The sequence below is a fragment of the Orussus abietinus genome, unplaced genomic scaffold (genome assembly GCF_000612105.2).
Source record: "Orussus abietinus isolate OABI.00-Male unplaced genomic scaffold, Oabi_2.0 scaffold11, whole genome shotgun sequence".
NCBI lineage: Eukaryota > Metazoa > Arthropoda > Insecta > Hymenoptera > Orussidae > Orussus > Orussus abietinus.
Window position 1 is genome coordinate 1619737 of NW_019396016.1, and position 21870 is coordinate 1641606.

The 21870-nt window shown below is 49.2% G+C and overlaps 3 protein-coding genes across 8 annotated transcripts; 1 reads left to right on the top strand and 2 right to left on the bottom strand.

The window, feature by feature from the left end:
- The first annotated feature begins 4918 nt into the window (after positions 1 to 4918).
- Positions 4919 to 7064, top strand: LOC105703984 (pancreatic lipase-related protein 2). The gene is given in 5 exon segments (XM_023434677.1): positions 4919 to 5009; positions 5165 to 5660; positions 5762 to 6378; positions 6457 to 6731; positions 6789 to 7064. Coding segments are annotated over 5 exon segments (1755 nt in total).
- A 647-nt stretch (positions 7065 to 7711) lies between these two features.
- On the bottom strand, positions 7712 to 13394 carry LOC105704191 (ras-related protein Rab-3). Of its 5 annotated transcripts, none has more exons than XM_012433217.2 (4): positions 13281 to 13394; positions 10692 to 10913; positions 10271 to 10561; positions 7712 to 10076 (listed from the first exon to the last, which is right to left on the bottom strand). In XM_012433217.2, the coding sequence occupies exons 2-4, from the start codon at positions 10911 to 10913 to the stop codon at positions 9921 to 9923; spliced, it is 669 nt and encodes a 222-aa protein (XP_012288640.1). In that variant the 5' UTR covers positions 13281 to 13394; the 3' UTR covers positions 7712 to 9920. The 5 variants fall into 5 exon arrangements, with proteins under 5 accessions (XP_012288640.1, XP_012288638.1, XP_012288641.1 ...); XM_012433215.1 differs by lacking the exon at positions 13281 to 13394 and adding an exon at positions 11946 to 12136; XM_012433218.1 differs by lacking the exon at positions 13281 to 13394 and adding an exon at positions 12092 to 12118.
- Positions 13395 to 15308: 1914 nt separating this feature from the next.
- LOC105704190 (facilitated trehalose transporter Tret1) lies at positions 15309 to 20271 on the bottom strand. 2 transcript variants are annotated; one of them, XM_012433214.1, is made up of 5 exons: positions 19907 to 20271; positions 17531 to 17748; positions 16681 to 17094; positions 15913 to 16499; positions 15309 to 15813 (listed from the first exon to the last, which is right to left on the bottom strand). In XM_012433214.1, the coding sequence occupies exons 1-5, from the start codon at positions 19939 to 19941 to the stop codon at positions 15490 to 15492; spliced, it is 1578 nt and encodes a 525-aa protein (XP_012288637.1). In that variant the 5' UTR covers positions 19942 to 20271; the 3' UTR covers positions 15309 to 15489. The 2 variants fall into 2 exon arrangements, with proteins under 2 accessions (XP_012288637.1, XP_012288636.1); XM_012433213.1 differs by having other exon boundaries at positions 17531 to 17751.
- Positions 20272 to 21870: the final 1599 nt, after the last annotated feature.

The following is a 21870-nucleotide window of genomic DNA, read 5'->3' on the forward strand; positions in this document are numbered from 1 at the left end:
AAAATCGCCAAATTGCAGTTGACAATTCCAGTTGGACGGTTCGACGGTTCGCAACCACCCGTTACCGGCCACGTGTCGCAAAGTTTGACCCGAGCGATTCCGAACGGGCGGATAATCGGAACGGACGGTCCCCGTGGTCCGCCAGTTCTTTTCGGGTTTCCGGAAGTTCCTCGAAGTCGCGGGCTAAGCCAAAGTTCCCGAGAGGTCGGAAGTCCTGAGAGACCGAGTCTGGAGCATACTTGGAGCCCGGTGGGGTCCGCGACGAGCCGACCCACATTTTTCATCCCGGGAACTTCCGGCACTTTCGCCTTCTCCCCCGCGCCATAAAACCGCGTCCAAAACGTATGTCCAGCGCGGTGACGGCACGATCCGTCCGAGTCGAGGTTCGCGGCCGTCACCGACGTATTACAGAGGGGCGGCGAAAAATTCGCCGGAACGTGCCGGCGCGAAAAGCTCGTCGGATAATGTAAAAAAAAAAAAACAGGAGTTAATCCATCCCGAGAGGCGGAATGCACGAAAAGGTCAGGTGGCGTTCGCTCGATCCATCCGTTAATTCTTCCCGGAATAATCGACGCGATCGCCTCGCGACAGGCCGGGGGGAATTGCCCGCTGCGGAAAACCGTGTCCGCGGCCACCCCGTAGGAACGAGTTCACCGTCAATGGTCGCGACCAAGGGAGGATGTTCGCGGTTTCGATCAATCGGGCCGCGAAGCGGAATCGATAAAAGGCGGCGACTCCGGGAAAACTGTGTCAACTCGAGGGTCCTCACGCGGCTCAAAAGGGGGGAGAGAAAAGAAAAAAAGACTTCTCGCTAATGAAAGGGGAACCTCTCGATCACTCCGTTTCACCTGCGCTTTTCCTTCCGCCCGTTGTTGCGCGCACAGTTAAAAAAAAATATATCTTATAATTTTATAGTAGTTTTGTTCAGACATGGTATACTAATTTTAAAACACTTTTCAAATCGCGGAATCGAATGCGCGCGTGACGCGTAGCCACGCTGTGCGCGCATCTCGCGGGTCGAGGGTCCTGGTGAAAATCGTCGCCGAAGTTGCGGAAAACGTTTGCTCCTATCCGTGACGTTAAGTTTCCCAATTACCAAATGCGACCCTATCGTCGTTCGAGCGGCGCCATTAAGGATAATCCCAAGGTGCGGCAATTACAGTCTCTTTGTCGCCGGAAGGCCTCGGAGAAACCCTTCCTCGGCGTTTTCTTTTATAAATATACCCGTTACCCCGTTACTGAAAAATATAAATCCGCTCTTGCGGAAGCTGCCGACGTGACAAAAGGGGGGCATATCGGAAAGGCTCGACACGTTAATAATGTCGCGGCTAATTCGAGTGGATTAAGGTCGGAAAAATAAGGTCAGGGATGCCCGCTTGATGGTATTTTCGGTCGAGTTTCTATCCCCGCGGCGGCACCGGTCGAAAAAGCGACGATTTTCCTAAATTTCAAGTCTGGCGCGACCGTTTCTCTCCGTCGTCGTTTACTTCCGGCGCCGCCGCCGCGTCTCGAGGTCCAAGGAAATTCGGGTTTCCGTGTCGCATTTTACACCGTCCCACTGGTAATAATCCCCGTAGAATATACCGTGGGAATAATTAACGACGGCTGGTTAACGACGCGGTCAAAAATGGCGGCAAAGGTCTCTTCCACTTGCCGAGATCTCCTTAACTCGTTTAAGCTTTTACTCTTCCTCGGGGATAAATCAAGTACAAAATTAGGCTATTAACCGCGCGGGCGCAAGGTCGCCGAGGAACCGTAAAACTCGTCATTCTGTCGCGACCTCTTTAACGCGTTGTTTAACCCAACTCGACTGCGAACGACGTAACGGCGGAAATGGTTCCTCGCTAATCGCTCCTGGATAAAATCCCGCGAACAGCCCTAACGAAATCACCCTAACCTCTCCCTCCCGTCGAGCGACGTAATCCTCAATTACCTAAGCCCAGATTCCCCCTCATTTTTTAAATGAAGCTACGGGAAGCCGACTAAATTATACAAATTTACCTAAAAAAACCTTAAACCTCAAATTTCGGGAATTTCAAGACTTTCATTAGTACCTCCATAATCACGTGTTAAAATTTCGAATTATTCGGTGTGCCCAGTTTGGAAAAAAGTTGTATAGATATTTTGACGTATCGACACATATAGAATGACTTTCATATCAGCGTAAGGCTATAATAAAAAAAAGAAAGAAAAAAAACCCATCGAATTCGATGGTTTCGAGTTCATCTCGGGCTGTCCCACATTTCTCGCTCGACAGTGATCCGTTACTCCATACAATATTAAATTGGCAATCTCGTTTTCCCTCCCTTTGTGTGGTATACATTAGACCGCTCGTTACTTTACTGGAGGGCTACCGTCGATTAATTCACAATTATACCGAATGCATAAGCGTCGCGATTAAAGCCGACCTTTCGCTCCTTAATGAGGAAATAACGAAGCGTCGCCGATTACTCGGCAAACCCGGAAAACCGGGAAAACTCGGAAGCGCCTTTGTCTCGACGAGGAGCTCCGAATTGATCACATCTACATCCTACGTGCACGAGAGAGATACAGATAGCATCCTCTTCGACATATTCGTTACGGACAATTCGTCTGCAGAGCTCGTAACTCTCTCGATATACGAGCGTCGTATAAACGTACTCGCGGAGAGCAAAGATTTATTGAACCAACGAAACTCCAATGTGACGTGCAGACAATAAAACGTACTCTTGCCGTCAGGAAGCGATTCGTTCGGCCTTAACGGATTCTCAGAGAGCCATGTAACCGCGTAATTTCGACGGCTATTAGCGCCGCGTCGGAAAAACGAAGGAAAGTCGCTCGTTGGGTGGTCACCGTGCGAAAAGAGATTATTCGTTACTTCTCGAGGTACCCCGGCACGGGAATCTTCTTTCGACCCTGTTATTTCCACGAGTGGTCTTGCAAAAGCACTTTACCCCTTTGCCCGCGGTTTAATTAAAAGGAAAGTGGCCGTTCCGTAACAATTTAAACATTTCAAAAGTGGACCAAGAGAAACGCCCCAGATTTTCCCATAGCGATCCCTTCCCACCGGCCAAACTTGATGCATTTTCCATTTTCCCAATTATCGCGTTCCATTACATCAGCGGCCGTTTTTACCGGGTTACTTTTACCCATTAATATCTTATCGCGCTTCCTCGAGGGTTGTTCCCATAACGAGAGAAAACGTTATCGTCGAATATCGGCGAGGGTTTTATTTTCTCTCTTCTTGTGAAAAGTCGGTATAGGAGAAGTCATCTTTCATGTGAAATCTTAGACTCGTTCCATGAAGCGAAGAAAAACCGATAGAGCGTGTCTAGGAGGAAAGACCTTTCCGAGCCTCTCAAAGCTCATATTTCCGCGAGCGCTTCATGCACGTCGGGGTAAAAAGGAAAGAAGGCGGGATGAAAATCTTAAGAACGCATACGCGTACGTACGTTCACATAGAAACGGCCCTGGCGTCGTCTATTCCGAGAGAATTCTGTCGGGGCGTCCGTCCGCTTCGCCTCTGCAAGCTCGACGAAGGAAAACCACGCGCCGACGGCCGATAGGAGATAAGCGCCGTTTCCGGAAACGACTTTCGATCGAAAACACGTCCCGGTGCTCTCGGGGATCCGGTCGACGTCGAGTCCGCGTTTTTACGAGCCCTCTCGGGTACTGAGTCGGCCGAGAGCGCGGCGTTCCTTTGCCGGGCGCACCTCCGCGAAATAAAAAAGAACTCGAGTCGCGGACGGGGGCTCGCTCTCGGGGAGTTGGCAACATTAAATATTCAGTCAGGATTTATTTATAAGCCCGCTATATATAGGCCTGCGTTCTATTAGAGGAGGGCCAGGCGGAAAGAGGCAGACCGAGAGAGGGCCGAAGGAGCGCCGGGCAAAGCAAGGAAACGCACGAAAACCGAGCGAGAAGCTGCAAGGGAGAGAAAGACTCGCGCGTATCGGACCCGTGGAAGCACGCTTCCTTAAAATACCCGCTTAACGAACTTCCTCTTACGTGTCCGAATGCGCGCTAATTTTAAGCGCGACTCGGTCTCGCCGATTCTTGCCCACGGTCCGCCGCATTGTACCTCTCGATCGCGTCGGCCTCGACTGTGCCTGTCGGGGCCGACGCGGGTCGCGGGTAAACAAACCGCGAGGGACTACTCACGCTGTGGACGAAGGTCCGAGAGTCCCGCGGTGGGCGTCGCCGCGACGGGTCCTCGCACGTGCACTGCCGGCGCGGCACCGTCCGCTACTGAGGCCAGCGACACGCGACCCGCGTATTTACGGGGTGGCGACCGCGCGCCCTCTGGCGGCGAGCGCGCGCCGCCGACGAGCCCGCGCTCGCTCCTGGACGCGATGCTTAAGCGATGTAACCGGGTTAATCCTGTATCGACTACTACGGTAGGTCGATGGACCATGAAATCGAGAATCGTATAAACGAACACTCTCCCTCTCGCATTCTTTCCGGCATGCTGCGAGCGAGGAGGCCATTAAGGTGATATGAAAGGGTCATTCTGTATGTACTCTGGGAAAAAAAAATATATCGAACCAAAGAAATATTTCTTTGACCAGTACCAATAAAATATTTGGTTTATTTCAAGAATTAAGTCATTTGATTACGATGACCCTTAACCTCGCCAAAAGATCAGCGGCGTATCGATGATCGAAGCGGCCGATAAACGGGAGAGGGCGCGAAAGCTCCGACTGCTTCGATACTCGACAAGAGTCGAATCGATCGTTTTTGAATTCTCGACCCGGGCCACCAGGGGACTTAGCGGAGAATCGGCGATTCCTAGATCGTCTCGGCTGCGAATCTCGAGTCGACAAACGAGCCGCGCTCGGTTTGTCAGCGATCCGGCGGCTCGCCTGTGATTCTTTTATAAACGATTTTATGGACGGCGAGAGCGACGACTTGATGACCCTGGAGTCCCCCTTACCCTGTAATGAATGTATTTCCTCTGGCACTGCTGCTAACCTGGATCTCATCTTTAACGGTGGTGACGCGGTGCGACGGTCAGGACGGCGAGAAAGACTGTGAGAATTTTCTTGGTTAGCTCGTCGCGGGTACCGATTTCAGCATTTCCTGCCGCTGGATCGCGAATTCATTGAGATAATCGACCGCAACCTGCTCCGTTTTGCCGGCTGTCGCGAACGACGTTCCTTAATTCGTCGAATTCTCCTTGTCGCAGACGTATGGACAAAGTGTTACGACGAGTTAGGGTGTGTCAACAACACGGAGGACTGGTACCATCCCTTGTACAGACCGATCAAGGAGCAGCCTCTGGACCGCCATTACATCAAAACTACCTTCCGGTTCTTCGGCAAAGGAAAGGACTCCAAGCACCTGGTCAAGATGGAGCCCATGGAGGCGAGCTACAAGCACATCAAGTTGACCAATTTTGACAAGAAGAAGAAGACCCACATACTCATCCACGACTTCACCAGCACCGGGCTGGCGGGATGGATAAAGCACGCCGTCAAATCCATTCTAGCCGCTAATCTCGGAAACGTCATCAGCGTCGATTGGACGGGAGGCGCCGAGCCGCCTTACATGCTCGCCGTGCAAAACGCCCGCGTCGTGGCCCTGGAGCTCACTAAACTCCTAAAAGTCCTCATCAACGAATTTGGAATGAGTCCCGATCAATTTCACCTAATCGGCCAAGGCGTAGGAGCTCATATAGCCGGGTAAGCTCGGAATCGTTTCCCGTCTGCGCCCGTTTCGTTAATAAATACGGAGATGATCCTATTTTTCCCCTCGTCTGATTTCCCGCAAATCCTTATTGTAGGTACGCCGCCCAGAATGTACCCGACATCCAAAGGATCACGGGGTTGGATCCCAATGGATTGTATTTTTCGGATATGCCCTGTTTTGCTCATCTTGATCCTCAGGATGCGAAACTCGTGGATATTATCTATACCGATGTGATAAAGGGTATACCGAGATATTTTTGAGTCGTGAGATTTTTTAAATGAAAGTGAAGTCCCTGTAGTCCTGAATTTCTCCACGTAGGTCACGGTCAAGGAGCCGGCGATCCTTTTGGGCACTTGAATTTCTACCCAAATGGTGGTCTTACCCAACCTGGATGCAACGCATCGTCCTTGTATCCTCCTCTTAACGAGATCACGAGGGATTCGTTAAAGCAGAACGAAGTTGCACCGGGCTGCAGTCACAAACGGGCTGCTAAGTACTTTACGGCCAGTATCGACGAGATGCACGATTGTCCCTTTCTCGGTTACCTTTGTTCCGATTACGGCACCTTCAACAAAGGGGAGTGCTCCGAGTGCCAATTGGGACACACTTGTGCTCCGATGGGGTATCCAGCGTGGCTCATTGCCGAGAACATGACCGTCCCACCGGATGCAAAATTTTTCTTAGACACCAACAACGAACCACCGTTCTGCAGTGAGTTTAGGATATTCCTGATATCGAATGAGTACCTTTTGTTAAATGTCGCTTAATCGATATCCACGTTTTCTTCAGTGTACGCATACAAAATAGTGATCACGATGGAACCCAGCAGCGGTTCCGACGCTCCCCCGGAACACGAGACCGATGCTCCAGTTTTTGGCATGTTCTGTGCCACTATTTATTCGGAATCGGAGGATTTGATGTTCAGGACGAATCTTAACATGGGCATCAGCCAGAAGCCGTTCGTCCTTAATGGCGACAATTCTTACTTGACGTTTCAAAGGGGACCGAAGATGCACACTCCTAACAAAGTTCTGTTGCGGTTCGATTCCGAGCAAAATAGTACCGTAAGTTCACTCATTGCTGTGTCGTTGACGAGTTGATTTGACGCGATACGATTTCAGACTGTTTTCGTGACGCGAGTGACGGTACTGCCATTGCCGAAGTCTGGGAAATTGGCGACTCCGCTTTGCGGTCCCCATGAAATCACGAAATTCGTCCCTCACACACAGGAAGAATTTACCCCCTGCAGAGTGGCCTGCAAGGAAGGTTCGAAGCACCGACGACGACGAAATCCTATTAACAAACGACCTTTGACATCATGCGCCAATTATGATTTCGAGTACAATAACGACGTGGCGCAACCCGTTCTCGATGATGACTACTACAGTAATCGCTGATTTGGCGAAGATTCCACGAAACTAGTTTTCTTTGAAACCCTTGAAAAGAGACGAAAGGGCTCTGGACAGAGGTAAAAGTCACGGTTGCTCGATCGTCGCTCGATCCATAGGCAATACTCGATCAACTGAACTATCGCCTCGATGTTCGGTGACGATAGCCCCACCAAATGATTTCCGGGTCAGGATTCGTTTGCCCTGATCGCAATGATTACGGAACGAACGTGTAAAGTACACGTAGGGATCGATTAAATATAAGACGTCGTGGGTCGCAGTCTCGACTACTTTAGTTGATAGGTCCGCCAAAGAACGATCCGTCATACCTATTTGTCATAAATGTGAATTAATGTATACCAATAGACGAAGATAAATTTCTAAAATTGAATGCGAATTAATGCTCTAGCTTGGTACGGGCGAGCGCTCTCGGGCTATTTATTATGAAAATCGTTATCGCCGATAGAAACACGCGAGAGCACGCGTGTCGGATAAATTTGACAAATCTCTTAAGGTGGGTCGCGGTAATCGGATATAGCGCGGAAACCGGAACGAAGAGACGGATTCAAAACGATCGAGCTGGCACGAGCAATATTCGTCGGTTGCCAAAAGTTGAAATCGGATCGGAACCACGATGATATAATGATCGATAGACATGTTGTAAATTAGAGCTTTACTCCACTTAATACCTCGCATACGCTCGTTATGCCATCCACTACATTTTTATACATGTCCATTTTGTTAATAGCTCTGCCTCTTGCGGCTGTATACACATATATGCATAGACGTCGCTGAAAACATTAACTCCAGTAACCGCTACATTAACACTACCTGTTATAAACGGTCAACGTAACACTCGCCAAATAATCTGTGGTACGTGGTAAGATTTATCGTATTCTCTGTAATCGTATTATTATCGTCAGTAATAGTTATTATTAATATTATTAGGCGTAATAGTTACATACGGTACAGTACATACATACAAGTGCCCGTCCACCGGTGACCACTAATATTCGTTCGATTAATTGTCGCGTCTTTTTTCTCCCCCACTAAGCCTCTCTTTATATATATCGCAGATATATATATATACATATACATATATATGTTCATTTATTTATATGTCGTATAGTATGGTGTACCCGTGACACGTCGTTAGAATGGTTCATAATTGTACATACACGCGTTCCGATGGAACGCCGGAAACAAAAGTAGACAACGGTATCGGAGCAAGAAAGGCTGAGAAGAAGACAGAAGAAGAAACGGAAAGGAAAACGTCTCAGCTACGATAATTTCTTCTCGTCGTTCGCCAATCGTTGGAAAAACCTCCTATTTAACAAGTCGCTCCCGAACGTAACGGTGGAGCGGGCCGTTTGCGATCGGTCGCTATTCCACGAGCAGAATAGGTCCCTTCGGTTCACACGGATGAGTAACGCGTACGTACATTACACTTCATTACAGAGTCAATAGTATATATTTTTGTTTCTTTATGTACAGAGGGCAGCTTGCCTAGATGGTCGTGTCGCAGCAGCTGAAACGATATCGCCGATAGCGAGTACTCGACATGGACGCTCCAATTCGCTCCATCGGTTCGTACCGCTGCTCAAATAATTTCTTCGAGATGCCAAATCGTAACCGTATACGGTTTCGAGAACTCCAATGGAACGTAATATGTACAACGTAATAAATTTGGCGTAACCGCGATACACGTCGGTGACGAAACGGCACGTTTATCGGTGAACCAAGTCGACCGGTCTGTCGCATTTGACGTGACTTAAATATAATTCGAACTCTACGTAAAGTATCCACCGTAATACGGGTCGGGTCGGAAGGGTCTACCGCATCGGATTTTCATTACGTAGATGCAAACGATAGGCACAAGGTAGGTAACGATGTCGACTCCTGCAACGAGAGGTCGACGAAAGACCATGCTAAATTATCCGCGATATCGTTTCGGAAGCGAACAGCCCGTTAACGTTACGATGACCATACTTGGGTGTGCAAGCTTAAAGAGCTTCCAATGCGGATGTGGTTGTGCTTATCGACGTCATCGATTTTAGTTCACCTCGAACCTCTGATCTACCGCCATGCCTAAATTCGAGTGACGTACACGTCTCGCGTGTCATACGAGGAATCTTGCAAATGGAGAGTATGTGGTCGTGATTCAAGAACGAGTAAAAAGTACGCAGAAGGGGTGACTCTTACGGTCACGCCGAATGGCTTGTTTCGACCATCCGCAATACTTAGACTGGAAACCACGATCCCTGTTAGCACTTTTCCCTCGGCGAAACGGTCTTACGCGAGTCGGTGAAAATCCCGCGATAATTGCACCCCATCAATGTCTATTTCGCCAGGGCACTATCGTTTCCTCGATAGATAGCTCTTAATTTTTGTTTGAAGATAAACATGCCCACGATCTATCGCGACCACCCAGGATTGCCCATGGATTATCGCGCGATTCGCTTCATTTTTCCCGAACGGCCACTTCGAACCACGCGACTACGGAAACACGAAACGACCACAGCGAAGACAGCCGACAAGACCCTCAAAAGGCAGAAGAGGCAGAGGAAAGTCGTACGAATTTAAGCGTGGCGCGACTCCGCGATCGTTGCTAGTTCGGGCCTGAGAACCGGCCATTTTGTTACTAGAGGAAGCGCGCCTCTGCGAGGATTCCCCTCGAGCGCTTGAACCGAAACGAACGCCGCCTGGTTCGACCCGATTGATTGCCAAACTCGAACACACCGCGGCACGTAATGGCCGCGACCAACGCCTCTCAAATGGAACCAAATAAACGAATAAAGAACAAAGGAACGACGAAGAAGGTGGACTAGCTACCCAGCATCGAAACTCGGTGCGCTTTATGCTCCCTTAGCAGTTGCAGTTGGTGGTCGTCGGGTTGGCTGGTTGGTCGGTCAATCGTTGGCCCTTGGCTTGGCCTGCCCCGCCGGCCATTAATGTCGGGTCACTGTCCAGCGATTCGCTCATCTTGTCGCATATTATGTCCACCAATTGTTCGAACACCGCCTGTAAAAAGATGATCCAACGTAACCGCACGTATCGCATCGTCAGACCGAGAGCTACCGGTCGCACCCGATTGGCAGAACTTTCTACGATCTCCGTTTAACTTTATGATCCATAAGCGCAGATAAAGCTAAGGCCAAATTGAAAGGTATGGATGTTTCGATAAAGCGATTCGAGGTATAAGGTAGACAGGAGACCTTCACGTTGATGTTCTCCTTGGCAGAGGTCTCAAAGAACTGCACCCCCAGTTGGGCGGCCAATTCCTTGCCCCTCTCGACACTGATCACTCTCTCGTCCTCCATGTCGCACTTGTTGCCCACCAGGATCACTTGAGCGTTGTCCCACGAGTAGGTTTTAATTTGCGTGACCCAGTCTTGGACCGCGTTGAAGGACTCCGTGTTGGTGATGTCGTACATCAGGATGAACCCCATAGCGCCTCTGTAATAGGCCGTCGTGATCGTTCTGTATCTCTCCTGGCCCGCCGTGTCCTGCAATTCCATCGCGTAGAATCGGTTAATTCGTCCTCATCGAACGTCATCGACTCGATTCCCCGAGGGGGTTCGATCCGTTGGGCTAGCGCTAAGCGAACCTCGCCATGATTAATTACCGACTACTGACCCAAATCTGTAGCTTGACCCTCTTGTCGTGTCTGAAGACGGTTTTCACCTTGAAGTCGATCCCCACGGTCGACACGAAGGCCGACGTGAAGGAATCGTCCGCATATCGGAACAGGAACGACGTTTTACCCACGGAAGAGTTGCCGATTATCAGCAGTTTGAACATGTAGTCGAAGTTTTGGTCCGCCGCATCTTTCTGCCATTTCGGGTCCTGGCCGGCCATCTGCGGAAAGGAAAAGGGAAAAATTGATCGTTTCGTCTAGAATCGTTTCCGCACTGAGAAAAAAAATATTAGTTGACCGAAACAAATATATATTGTTCCCTGAATCATATATAATTGCAAGAAACAATTATTTCGTTGAGGAGAAAAATTATATCGTTGATTTAAACGGATTTTCTTTGCTCTTCCTGACATTTCATTGAACACATTTGGTCACAGGATTTTGTCGTAGCAATGCATACTTTTTTTTTTAATCAACCGATTTTTTTTTCTCAGGGCACCTTCGATTTTTGGAGGAAGTTGGACCTTCGAAGCTCGCATCTACGGAATACGAACTCGGAGGAATGGGTTCCGGACAATAACGATTCGTCAACGATTTCGGACGATTTTCGCGAGTGCTACCAGATTACATGGGAATTATCCGAGTCAGATATCGGGAATATCGATATTCCTTGGGTTTCGACTGGCACCTCGCTCTCCGTAAATTTCCACATCGAACGTGGCATTCGGTTCACATTTGATTCACTTCCAACCTTGAAAAGAGTTAGGTGCCAGCGAACGAGTCGAGGAAATTAAGGCGTTACGAAAGTGTCATGTATACCAAAAAGTCAAAACATAAAAAATTTTTTCTCCAAACTGGGTGCACCGAATAATTTGAAACATTAACACGCAATTACGAAGATCCCACCGAAGGTCTTGAAACTGTTGAAATTTAATTTTTCGGAAAAAATGTATTTATCCCGTAAAAAACCAAAAAAGAACATTTTTTTCGGAAAATGATTTTTCGTGTTTTTTAAAGTTTAAAATTATTCGGTGCACCCAATTTGTCGAAAAGTTTTATATTTTGACGTTTATATATATAGAGAGAATGACCCTTCCATGTAACCTTTCACGCCGACGAAATAGCAAAAATCGAATTTCCACGACACACAGGACTCCGTCTTCCGCTCGGAGGAAGCGTCTCGAGTTTGGGCACTTCGGGTCTTATTTTTTTTTAGCGAGTCAAAGCGACCCTCGAGGAGGATCCGCCGATACCGAATAGTTCGGCGAGGTGATTTCAACGATGGAAACCATACGAGCCATCCTGGGGCGCAGCTCGAACACCGTATCCTTCACCGAGGACGCGTTAGGGGCATTTCCCGACATTCGGACGGTCGAGGGTGAATTCTAATCGAAATTACTGAGTTCCTTATTCCCGAGCATGCGGAAGACCGCCACATCGTGAACTAAAAAACCGCCGCCCGACGCGTCGCGACGTGGCGTTCCCCTCGTTCCTTCCCTGCCGTATATCCGCTCCTTCGTTGCCGATAGCGCGCACATCCACACGCGCGGCTCGCCGATTGTTGCATCGACCCAGTCGACGATTGCAACGCCGACACTTGAGTAAATCCACTATCGATGCACTGCCTCGCGAACGGTGCTCGCGTAGGTACGTCAAAACGCGGTCAACATTCATAACGGAAGGCGACCCGGTCGAAGAGGTTGAGTGGTTCCAAGAAGGAAGTCTACCTTATATTCGGTCCCACCCCCGGAGTCGTAAATCGAAGCTCCGTTCCAGGGGAAAATAATTCGACGCGCGTCATCCCTTTCCCGATAATCCCCATCCAGACGGGATTTCGACCACAACCATCCGGGACTTCGAGCCCTCCCTCGGTCAATGGACAGTCCCAAACTTAGTTCGACCCAGCGTTTCACCCTCAAAGAATAACACTTGACCCATTTCGTCGCGCGGTCCTCTCGTCGTCTGTATCGACTTTAGCGGCAGCGGTGGACGTTTTTGGCAAGGGTTTCGCATAAAACCAAAGTGGGATTCGAGGGGAATCGAGCCGTGGAGATTCGGTGCCAAGGAGATCAACCTGGAAGGATTCGTTCGACTCGTCGGTAATCGATTAGACCTCGCCGTCCGCGACACGTGTCTCGTCCGGGGGGAGCGGAACGGTCGCCGGGATCGGGAGGAAAGAGTCGGATCGAAATCGGTAACTGGGTCACAGGAACGGTGCGTCTCCTCGGTGCGAGGAGAGCGGCGTCCCGGAAGGGACCGGGAAGGTCGAAAGGCCGTCGTAAGGATTAAAGCTCCCCTCGGGGAGGGTATCGATCGACCGGATTCGAGCGGACGGGGACGTCTCCTCGTGGCTTCGCCGTTCGGAGGGTCGAGTCGCGACCCGCTGCCACTTGCCACTTGTCGCGAGCGAGGCGTCCCCGAGCCCCATGGGGCGCCTCGGCCTATCGCGGCCCGGAAAACGCTTATCGCGACGCGATAGGCCGCGTCTCGGGCCTCGCGCGACCTCGTTTCGCTTCTCGAGCCCGCTCGGCTTCCTGGCCGGCCGGAACAGGGGATTCCGGTAGATACGCCCGGTCGGCTCGCGGTACCTCCAGCGCGGAAGGGCTGCGAAGAAGACACGGGGTGGTGGCCTCGGGCGGCGGATCTGCGGGCTCCTCGCGCTTCCACTCGGGACCTGGCTCGCACACTGGCTGGAAGCTGGCGCCCCGCGCGCACCTCACGAACCCGGCGAATAGGACGGCCGCTGTGGGGACTGGCCTCGAGAGCGGGCCAGGGAGCGCGCGGCGCGCGCGCCATCGCCGCGACCACCCTCCTCCACGGAGGAATATCGACCATTCGCGGCCGAAGGCCTCGAGCGCGCCTGCGTCCGAGGCGCCGGACTCCCGTCAATATATCGGGAAAAGTTTCGCCCTCGGCCGCCCGCCGTCGCCCGCCGTCGCCCGCCGTCGCCCGCCGCCGCCCGAGGACGCACTTGTTGATTATTGGCTCGCGATTCCGCGAGCGCCCGCCGAGGGGGCGAACGGCTCCGTTTTTGGCCAAGCGTTCGACCCGCGAGGATGGACGTCACGCCGAGGAGAGGGTGCGAGCAATGGCCGGCGTGCCGCGTGGCGAGAGAGACCGCGGGATTTATCGATTCATTTTCGAGGGACGCCCGATATTTTTAGAACGCCCGACGGGGTAGCTCGCGCGCGAGGGTCTTTGATTGCGACGCTCGCCGAAATCGGATCGACCCTCGGGAAAGAAATTCGAATCTTCGGGAGTACTTTGCGAGACTCGGCGCTGGAGCGAAGTCGGATGTATAGGTTGACTCGATATACGACGGATGGACCTGTATATTTGGCGCGGAACTCTACCGAGCTTCCTGATAGGCGACTGCGCGGGAAAGTCCTCAAGTAGAGGGACTCGAATTTGGTTATTTGGGCCGCCAGTCTAGCGTGGTCGGGACTCGAAATTATCTATCCCTGGGGAACGGTTGATCCGCCGCGCTGATGCGGTCGGATTTATGATTCGTGGTTTACGACTTACCGGTTATACGGTTCGCCTACACGGGACGCCGACCACAAGAAACGTTCGAGTAACTCCATCTGGTTATCGCCAGAGGTATTACGCGGTTTCGAGAGAGAGAGAGGATTGGATTAGGAGCTGGTTACCGTGTCCATGATAAGTATGGAACGGTTCGACTCGCCGCCGCTAGACGACGGCGATTCGCGGATAGCTGCGAAACGCGGACCGCAGGCATTCCATATTACCCTCTGTTTTATGGTTCCTATGGTTCTCCACGACTTTCGGCGAAATCAAAAGTCTCCGGCGGATGTGCTCCCGAGAAAAAAAATGATTTTACGCTCTTCCGCGATTTAAGCTCGACGGTACAAGATGACGCAAAGCGCCTTGAAGTATTACGTGCCGAAGTACGTCCAAAAAGAACCGATTCGCTTCGAAATAACGCAAGATCGACTGCTCGTTAAGCCACGTCTGTTGAAGGCCAAAATACAGCGTTCAAAATTTCGGCAAGTTTTGGTCTTATTTCCATCCCGCCACGCGTCTTCTACCACTTTCCTCTCGTCGTCTTCTTCAACGCTTTTCTTTCATTTTTAGTCCCGCTAGTGTTAGGTCCTGTCCCAACCAACCTAAAACCGCAAAATGCAAATCTGTGATGGCTATTCCAAAACAAACCTCCCGAAGAAAAAGTCGCAACGTGCCCGGAGAAACTCTGAACCTGCCGGGAGTCCCAAATAAAATACTTCGAGTTTTGGGTATCCTGAAGCACGTTAAATTTATCGACGTGGTGGCGCGTTATTTTAAGCCCTTTGGAAATGGAGTAGTACCTGGAAGAACGACTCCAAAGCCAGGCCAGAAAAAAGCTGTTTGTTCTACCTCCGGTGTAAATTTGGCTGTGAAGGAATAATTGTAAAATTACCTTGTCAAAAATTTCGTTTGATCTCGTTCGTCCTTTGTGAGTCCCTTGATCGAATAAGTAGCGCTCCAAAATTTTCTTATGTATTAATTCGGATTTTCAACGTGTTGTAAATGCAGGTATAGGTAACCATGTACTGTGGCCGTTAAATAATTTCTCAATTAAATCGTGTAACCAATAAATAAATTGCTTATCCCCAAAGTAAAAACGCCGCAATTTATTGTCACGAGTCAATTTTTGCACTTCGATTTCCGCATATAAAACATTTTTTTCATGCGGAATCGTGCGAGATAATCGCTGGGGTCACCACTTCCCGTTGAAAGTTCAAAACGAGAAAGTATAGGGTCCAAATTTTTATATTTTCCGGACGAATTGTAAACCCCTCAGAGCCTGCTCTCTACGTCATCGTTAACTATTGCCACATTCCTGGCGGCCCACTTTTCCTTAAAAGGAAATTCTTCTTTCTTTGGTCTGTCCTTCAGGTTGTGAATTCCCGCGTAATGTTCTTCGATTTCCCTAAGAGTCCTGCCCTCGGTTTCCGGTAAGACAAAAAACAACACGATGGCACCGATGATGTTAACCATGGAATAAAACCAGAAAGTGCCGGCCAGAGCGATCCCGTTCAGCATGTAAAAAAAGGCTTTGTTGACGATGAAGTTGAAGATGTATCCGATGGAACCGGCAGCTCCCGAGGCACCGCTTCGAACCTGAAACAAATATCGACATTTTTATCGGTAAACGGGTAAAATTCATTACGACCCAATGAGCATCGAATCGATAACGAATTCAAAGGTACGAGGACGAACCTCTCCCGGGAAAACCTCTCCGATGAGGACCCAAGGAAGCAGCCTGATGCACAGGTGCGACATGAAGGCGGCAGTTATCAGGAACGTGGTCGGAATCCACGTGTAATCGTCCCCCAAGATGCTCCGATGATCCACCATGTAGCTGTAGATCGCGGCACAGCCGAAGCTGATTCCTGTCCCACCGGAGGACAGAAAAGACAGCTTTCTCTTTCCCGTGAAATGAATGGCCACGACGCAGAAAGCGGTGCCGACCAGCTCGGCAATCCCCAAAAACACCGTGGCCGTGTATTTATCGATGGGAGCGTTCAATCTGGCGAAGATAACGACGGCGAAGGTCTGCAAGCTGGTGATACCACCGAAGGCGCCGATGAAGAAGGCCAACGACACCAGGGCGAAGGGCTTGTAGAACGTCTTCTTCGTGTACGGTTTCCAAACCTTTTCGGAGCGGGAGGTCGTTTCCGTGTTCTTTTCCGCTGGTTTACGCGCCACTTCGCACAGCTGGCAGAATTCGTTGCGAACGTGGTGCGGCGTAACCCATCCTCGGAGCCAGCAAAGAGCCTCTTCCGATTCTTTCAGTCGGTTCTTCGCTGGGAAAATTAAACAAAGCTTTTTCCTTTGATGCGATGCTTTTACCCGCAGGCTCGAGGGGGATATTCCGGGTAAAAGTGGAAAATAACGCGTCTCTAACGAAGCGAGACTCGATCGGGAGCACTCCACTCGATTGGTCCTACCGAGATAAAAGGTTTCGCTTGATAAAGGAATCGTTACCGGCCAGCCAGTGAGGGCTTTCCGGGACCATGCAAAGGGCGACGAAGCACGCGACGGGGAAGGCGATGTTGATCAGAGCCACGGTCCTCCAGGTCGTCAAGCTTCCGGCCAGAAGTTGGCTGAAGACGCCCAGGATGACGGACATGGTGGAGGTCGCCGACAGCATCCCTCTCAGGTGAGGCTGCGTCACTTCCGCGACGTAGGTCAGGACGGGTGCCTCCAGGAGGCCGCCGCTCAGACCGGTAAGCGACAGGGCCACGAAGAGCATGGACGCGCTTTGGGCTCGATGGAAGATTATCCAGGCGATGACGAAGGGAAGATTCGATATCATCATGGTCCTCTTCCGACCGAAGCATTGAGATATCGGTCCGCTTATCAGACAACCCACCGGTACCAGGATGAGGTTGAAGCTGCCTGGAAGATGCCACCAAGATTACTCGATTCCCCGCCTTACCCTCCGCACCTCCGTACTTATTGCGGTTACTTGACCGTTTACGTTTTGTAATACCGACTACGGGCTCGTTAAGTGTCTAGTTTCCTTCGATTGCGAAGAAACGAACAAAGGGACGGTCGGTTATTCAGTGACCGAGAGACCGTACGTCTGAGGAGGAAAGTATCAGCAATTTGCCATTGTTCCACTCGCGTCGTTTGGTCGCCTCCTCGCGGTAAAGCAGCAAGTCGAGGCAGAATCTAAACATTATCTTTCCGCGAGTCAATTTAATACGAAATCACTGATACCGCGTCGGCGCTATTATTATCCCAGTCGTTTTACAGCCTTACAAGGAAATTGCATCGGGACTGCTCTCGGAGGTTTAGCCTAGGTTTCGAGTTATAGAAACGGATGACTTACTGATCCATGTTAGTTGTTCCAAGGTAACTTCGATTTCAGGGTTTTCCTTCTGAAGTTCGGGGATCAGAATCGTCGAGAATCCCAAACTGGAACCGAAGGTTATTAGAAGGATATTCTTTGCACTAACTGCGAAGAATTGCGGCAGTGCCTGTCTCAGCTTTGAGACCGGGGTTGCTTCGGCGTTTCCGTTCAACTCCGCAGGGGATATTTTCTCACCACTACTGAAATATTACGTCAATTGCTTAGATTATTCCGGCCGCCGAACCGGTGGAGTTCGTATCGCCGCGTGTTTTAAGAACCGAGGCGAAACTGACTCGCCGGCATTTTCCTCCGGAGGAAGCTAATGCCGTAACTACGGGACTCTTTGCGCCGCACACTTTTTACCGGTAATTCCACAATGGGAAAGTACGATGACATTGGAGCGATAGAACTCGCAGAGGCTGGAGAGGCCCCAGAAAAATATAGGGTTTAGCGCGGTAAACCGGCTTATGGCGGCGATGTTGCGTACTCGTGCCTATTACGTTGCGAGAGGCGAGAATCTGGGTTATTTGCCTTTAGGGACCGTTAACGCCGAGACTTCGTCGACCGGGTGAATTACCTCGGGAACGAGCTTGCAAGATGAATGAAAATGGTCGGCCAGGTTTGGAACGAACCAGGACGCCTCGGGGAACGGATCGTCCTGCACTCTTGTTGCGGGATCGACAAGGACATCCCATGTATCCCATTTGCTCCTTCGGCATGGGCCTTTGGCGATCACCGCGAGTGACAGGATATCGCGAATACCAATTGGGTTATCCGTCTTCTATTACGGGGAGTAAGTATGTCGATAAAGGCAAGATTTAACGGCCGCCGTCGTTTTATTACAGGATCGACGTGACGCGCGTCTTCTTTCTTGACGTCCGTCGTGGGGGTGCGTATTCTAAGGCAGGAGGTGATGTACAACGACTTTTACGACGAAACGATATCGATCGCGCTTTTCACGTGCGTTTTCATGAAAATTCCATGAAAAATTATGCAAAGCGATGCAAATGATCGAATTCTGCATATTAGAGTATATGGATTTAACAGGGACGTCTTTGCATACTAATTTTTAAATAACTAATCATTAACCCCTGAAACGATTAACGATAAATCCTAATCTCTCGAGCTGATAGCTTTACTGTCAACCGTTGCAAATCTCATACAGGGGATCGACGAGTCGAGAAGATTAATTGCTGACTCAGTTGACGGGATACGCGATTAATTACTAATCCCCCATTAAATCGATATTCTTTTGCGTGTCCGTTTATACTCTGTTAAAAAAAAATATATATAGATTGAAATTTTGTAAAATTGTCGTTGGTAGTTTGATTCCGTGAAATTTCGCGGGCTATACTTTGAAATCCAATGTTAATCATGGTTTTAAGGTTGTCCAGGAAAGCCTACCGGTCTTGATGTAGCGCATCGAGTTCCGTCCGTTATATGTACTTTCACTGACTTGGATCGAATTATTTCAGCAATCTCCCCGCCGTTACATAACGATGAAACTCAAGCGCTTCGCGGCCAAGTCGACACCAAGGACAAAGTTTCGAAGGAAATCGAAACAAAGTTTAGAACGCGATGAGCCGACTTGAGAACATCGCCGCGATAGTAGGTCCTTTCACCTGAGCGAACATTAAACGTCGTTACCTATGGGAGGAATTGGTTTTGAAACTTCGCGAACCTTCGCGGCAAAGACGAGCGGATGTCAGCTCGCAAAGTTAAAAGCGAGCTATAAGGTGTTGGTAATTTTTACGCTTCCACGGCCTCGTTGCAGTTCGACTAAGAGGAACTACGTACAGCCTGGCTGTAAGTGGAGAATCTTGGTAATCTTCACGGGACTTATATAACTACGGTAGCCAGCGTCGAAACAAGGTATAAACCAAGTTTATAATAACGACAGGAAGTTGAATCAAAAAGTCAATGTGCACACTAATCGCCTAAGTCCGGTGTAAGGCCGACAAAAACTGAAGGGAAGAGCTCAATTGTGACTCCGTACATGCCGACTACTTTAGTTTCCACTGAAATTAGCCGCACGCGGTACTTGTTTCCATCGCGCCTAACAAACGTCATTCTTCTTCATTGGCATCGCCACTTCCTAGACATCTACAAGGTTAATGACGTCTCCCCAACCAGCTATTAAAATTTGTGCGGTAAAAATCAATTTTACTTGAAGGACGTAGCCACGACTCGACCGCAAGGACGAGTTACTGCGACGACAGATCTGGACAATTACCGGACTCTTAATTTTGACTTGACCGATAACGAAGTCAAAGGGTCGATCGACATTGCACTTTTTTTTTTTTCTAACATCACTAAACGTTAACGCGCAACAATGTCTCCGTACTCTCGGCTTACCTTAGAGTACTTTCAGTCGTTTGGTGAGGTGCCATCGCGACGCTTCGCCGATATCACCGATTAACAATTTTTTTTTTTTTAACACGGCGTCAGTCCGCTCACTCTTCCCCGTTATCATCTAATCTTCAAAGGTCGTATATTCTTGCAGTTACATTTTAGAGGAGGACCTTGTTCGCGGTTTCCAATGCCAAATGTGATTTCGGCGTTATTTCTTCCGAATGTATAAAAGCACGCAGGATTCCCGATACAAAGTGGAAATCAGTGGTGTTGAAAATCCATCAGCGTGTTCTTTCGATCATCCCGTCAGTTGGTTAATACAACAATCATTCGAGGGACGAGGGCTTTTTTGCGAGGCCCGCAAGACGACTGAGGGATTTCACTGTCGACTTAAAACCTATGACATGTTGCACTTTCAGTTTCCCCTCCCATAACTTCACCTCCATCTCCACCTCCTGATCCATGTTTCCCTGCTTAAAGTGTCCGCCCCTCTCCCTCCTCCGTCGTACTTAATAGCTCTTCAATGCACCTACAATGCCAGCAGTTGCAGTTAGCGAATGCATGTCGAACTCGCGAAGACACTTGTTGAGGGTCTTCGGTTGTTTATGCAAATTCAACCGGTCTTCCTTTGGACCTTCAATGTCGAGGGCACGATTCTATGAGGATATACATCTTAACTAGCCATGCTTAATAGCGTACGTCGCACTTTGCTGTACAAATCGTTCAATGAAGTACACGTCCGTACATAATATTTGTAGGTATTTCAGTATTAACGTTAACGGTGTCTCGACAATTTCGGATTGGCTCAGACTTTCCGGTATACGGTATAATTCTGACAAAGTTCACTAAATCGGTGACGCATTTCCTAAATTTGACATTTCTTAACTTATCGTCGCTGGCCGATTACCTTTCTAAACCCTGATGGGGATACATAGATTTGGAAGTTGACAAACGTTTGCGGATAAGATCAAAAGTAAAGTACGGAGTCATTTGAACTTTGAACTTCGGGGAAAGCGTGAATAAATTATTGGCACGACTTTTAACAACTAGCGAAAGTCTTCGACCAGATAATCCCGTATAAGGGCTAGCGGTAAATCCGGAGTATGCAAATTTATGAATAGACGTCAATTGAAGATTTACGAACATCTGCCATACGTCAATAGCGGTTTATGGGGTATCTAATTAATGCACAGGTTTCCTGTCGAGTTGTGGGTACAATTTTTCGATTAAAAAATACTTCTCCTTTATTTTTTGAAAATGCAACATTATTCCCGCTGTCTAATGCAAAAGTTTACTCGAAGATACGTATCTTCCAAACGAAGCATTAAAAACCTGTTGAGAACACTCATCAGCTTCCTACACACTATGCATTGTCTCATCAAGATTCAAGCAGGTAGCGATTATACGTGAAATAACTTGAACGCTTATCAGCCGCAAAATTGGCTTTTTACAATTTGAAGGATTTACGAAGACTCTTAAGCGAGTCCACTTATCTCGAAGCGGTCGCTTCGGGGATAATGCGGATCGGAAATGCAATATCTTTCCTCGGCATGTACTTTTTTCATGGAATGTTCGTTAACCGGATCTCGTGGAATTTCTAAAGCGGCTTAAAGCCATCTCCAGGATCCTCTTTTAAGAGACCTACTCTCCCGCAGTACTTCCGACGTGCACACGTTTCCACGAAACCCAATCGATACTTATTGATTATGCGCTAAACTCAAATGGGTCATGTCTTCGTGGACGGGAAACTTGGACGCGAGCTATTAAAAGATCAAAGACGAAATAATATCGGGCATCAATTAATTTTGGCCCTTTAACTAATGGTAATCGAGATTACCACGGAACGTACATGGGGTGATTAAGACTGAAAGATCTGGGCATGGTTTAAACCTAATCTAGCTAAGCGACTTTCCTGATTGATTGCGAAACTGTAAGTTTCATAATTACGAAGGGGAAATCCTTTGATG

Coding starts and splice junctions, on each gene's coding strand:
- LOC105704191 (XM_012433215.1), bottom strand. CDS start 12,056: ATGTCGGGAAATGCCCCTAACGCGTCCTCGGTGAAGGATACGGTGTTC. Junction 10,914..11,945: donor TCACCTCGCCGAACTATTCG/GTATCGGCGGAT, acceptor TCCTTTCCGCAG/ATGGCCGGCCAGGACCCGAA. Junction 10,562..10,691: donor GGGTCAAGCTACAGATTTGG/GTCAGTAGTCGG, acceptor ATGGAATTGCAG/GACACGGCGGGCCAGGAGAG.
- LOC105704190 (XM_012433213.1), bottom strand. CDS start 19,941: ATGGCACCTCACCAAACGACTGAAAGTACTCTAAG. Junction 17,095..17,530: donor GGAACAACTAACATGGATCA/GTAAGTCATCCG, acceptor GGCATCTTCCAG/GCAGCTTCAACCTCATCCTG. Junction 15,814..15,912: donor GAGAGGTTTTCCCGGGAGAG/GTTCGTCCTCGT, acceptor TATTTGTTTCAG/GTTCGAAGCGGTGCCTCGGG.